The 207-nt window shown below is 71.5% G+C and overlaps 1 protein-coding gene across 1 annotated transcript; it reads right to left on the minus strand.

Moving 5' to 3' along the window:
- Nucleotides 1-4: 4 nt before the first annotated feature.
- LOC104399282 (histone H3, embryonic) lies at nucleotides 5-205 on the minus strand (the record flags this gene model as incomplete). Its single annotated transcript, XM_010022985.1, has 1 exon — nucleotides 5-205. A coding segment is annotated over exon 1 (201 nt), but the record flags the coding sequence as incomplete, so codon positions are not given.
- Nucleotides 206-207: the final 2 nt, after the last annotated feature.

Raw genomic sequence — 207 nt, forward strand, 5'->3', positions numbered from 1 at the left:
GGAAGGGCAGCTTGCGGATCAGCAGCTCCGTCGACTTCTGGTAGCGCCGGATCTCGCGCAGCGCCACCGTGCCGGGGCGGTACCGGTGCGGCTTCTTCACGCCGCCCGTGGCCGGCGCGCTCTTGCGGGCCGCTTTGGTGGCCAGCTGCTTGCGGGGCGCCTTCCCGCCCGTCGACTTACGCGCCGTCTGCTTCGTACGCGCCATCT

Source organism: Nestor notabilis, unplaced genomic scaffold (genome assembly GCF_000696875.1).
Source record: "Nestor notabilis isolate BGI_N333 unplaced genomic scaffold, ASM69687v1 C14506211, whole genome shotgun sequence".
In the NCBI taxonomy this organism is placed as follows: Eukaryota; Metazoa; Chordata; class Aves; order Psittaciformes; family Psittacidae; genus Nestor; species Nestor notabilis.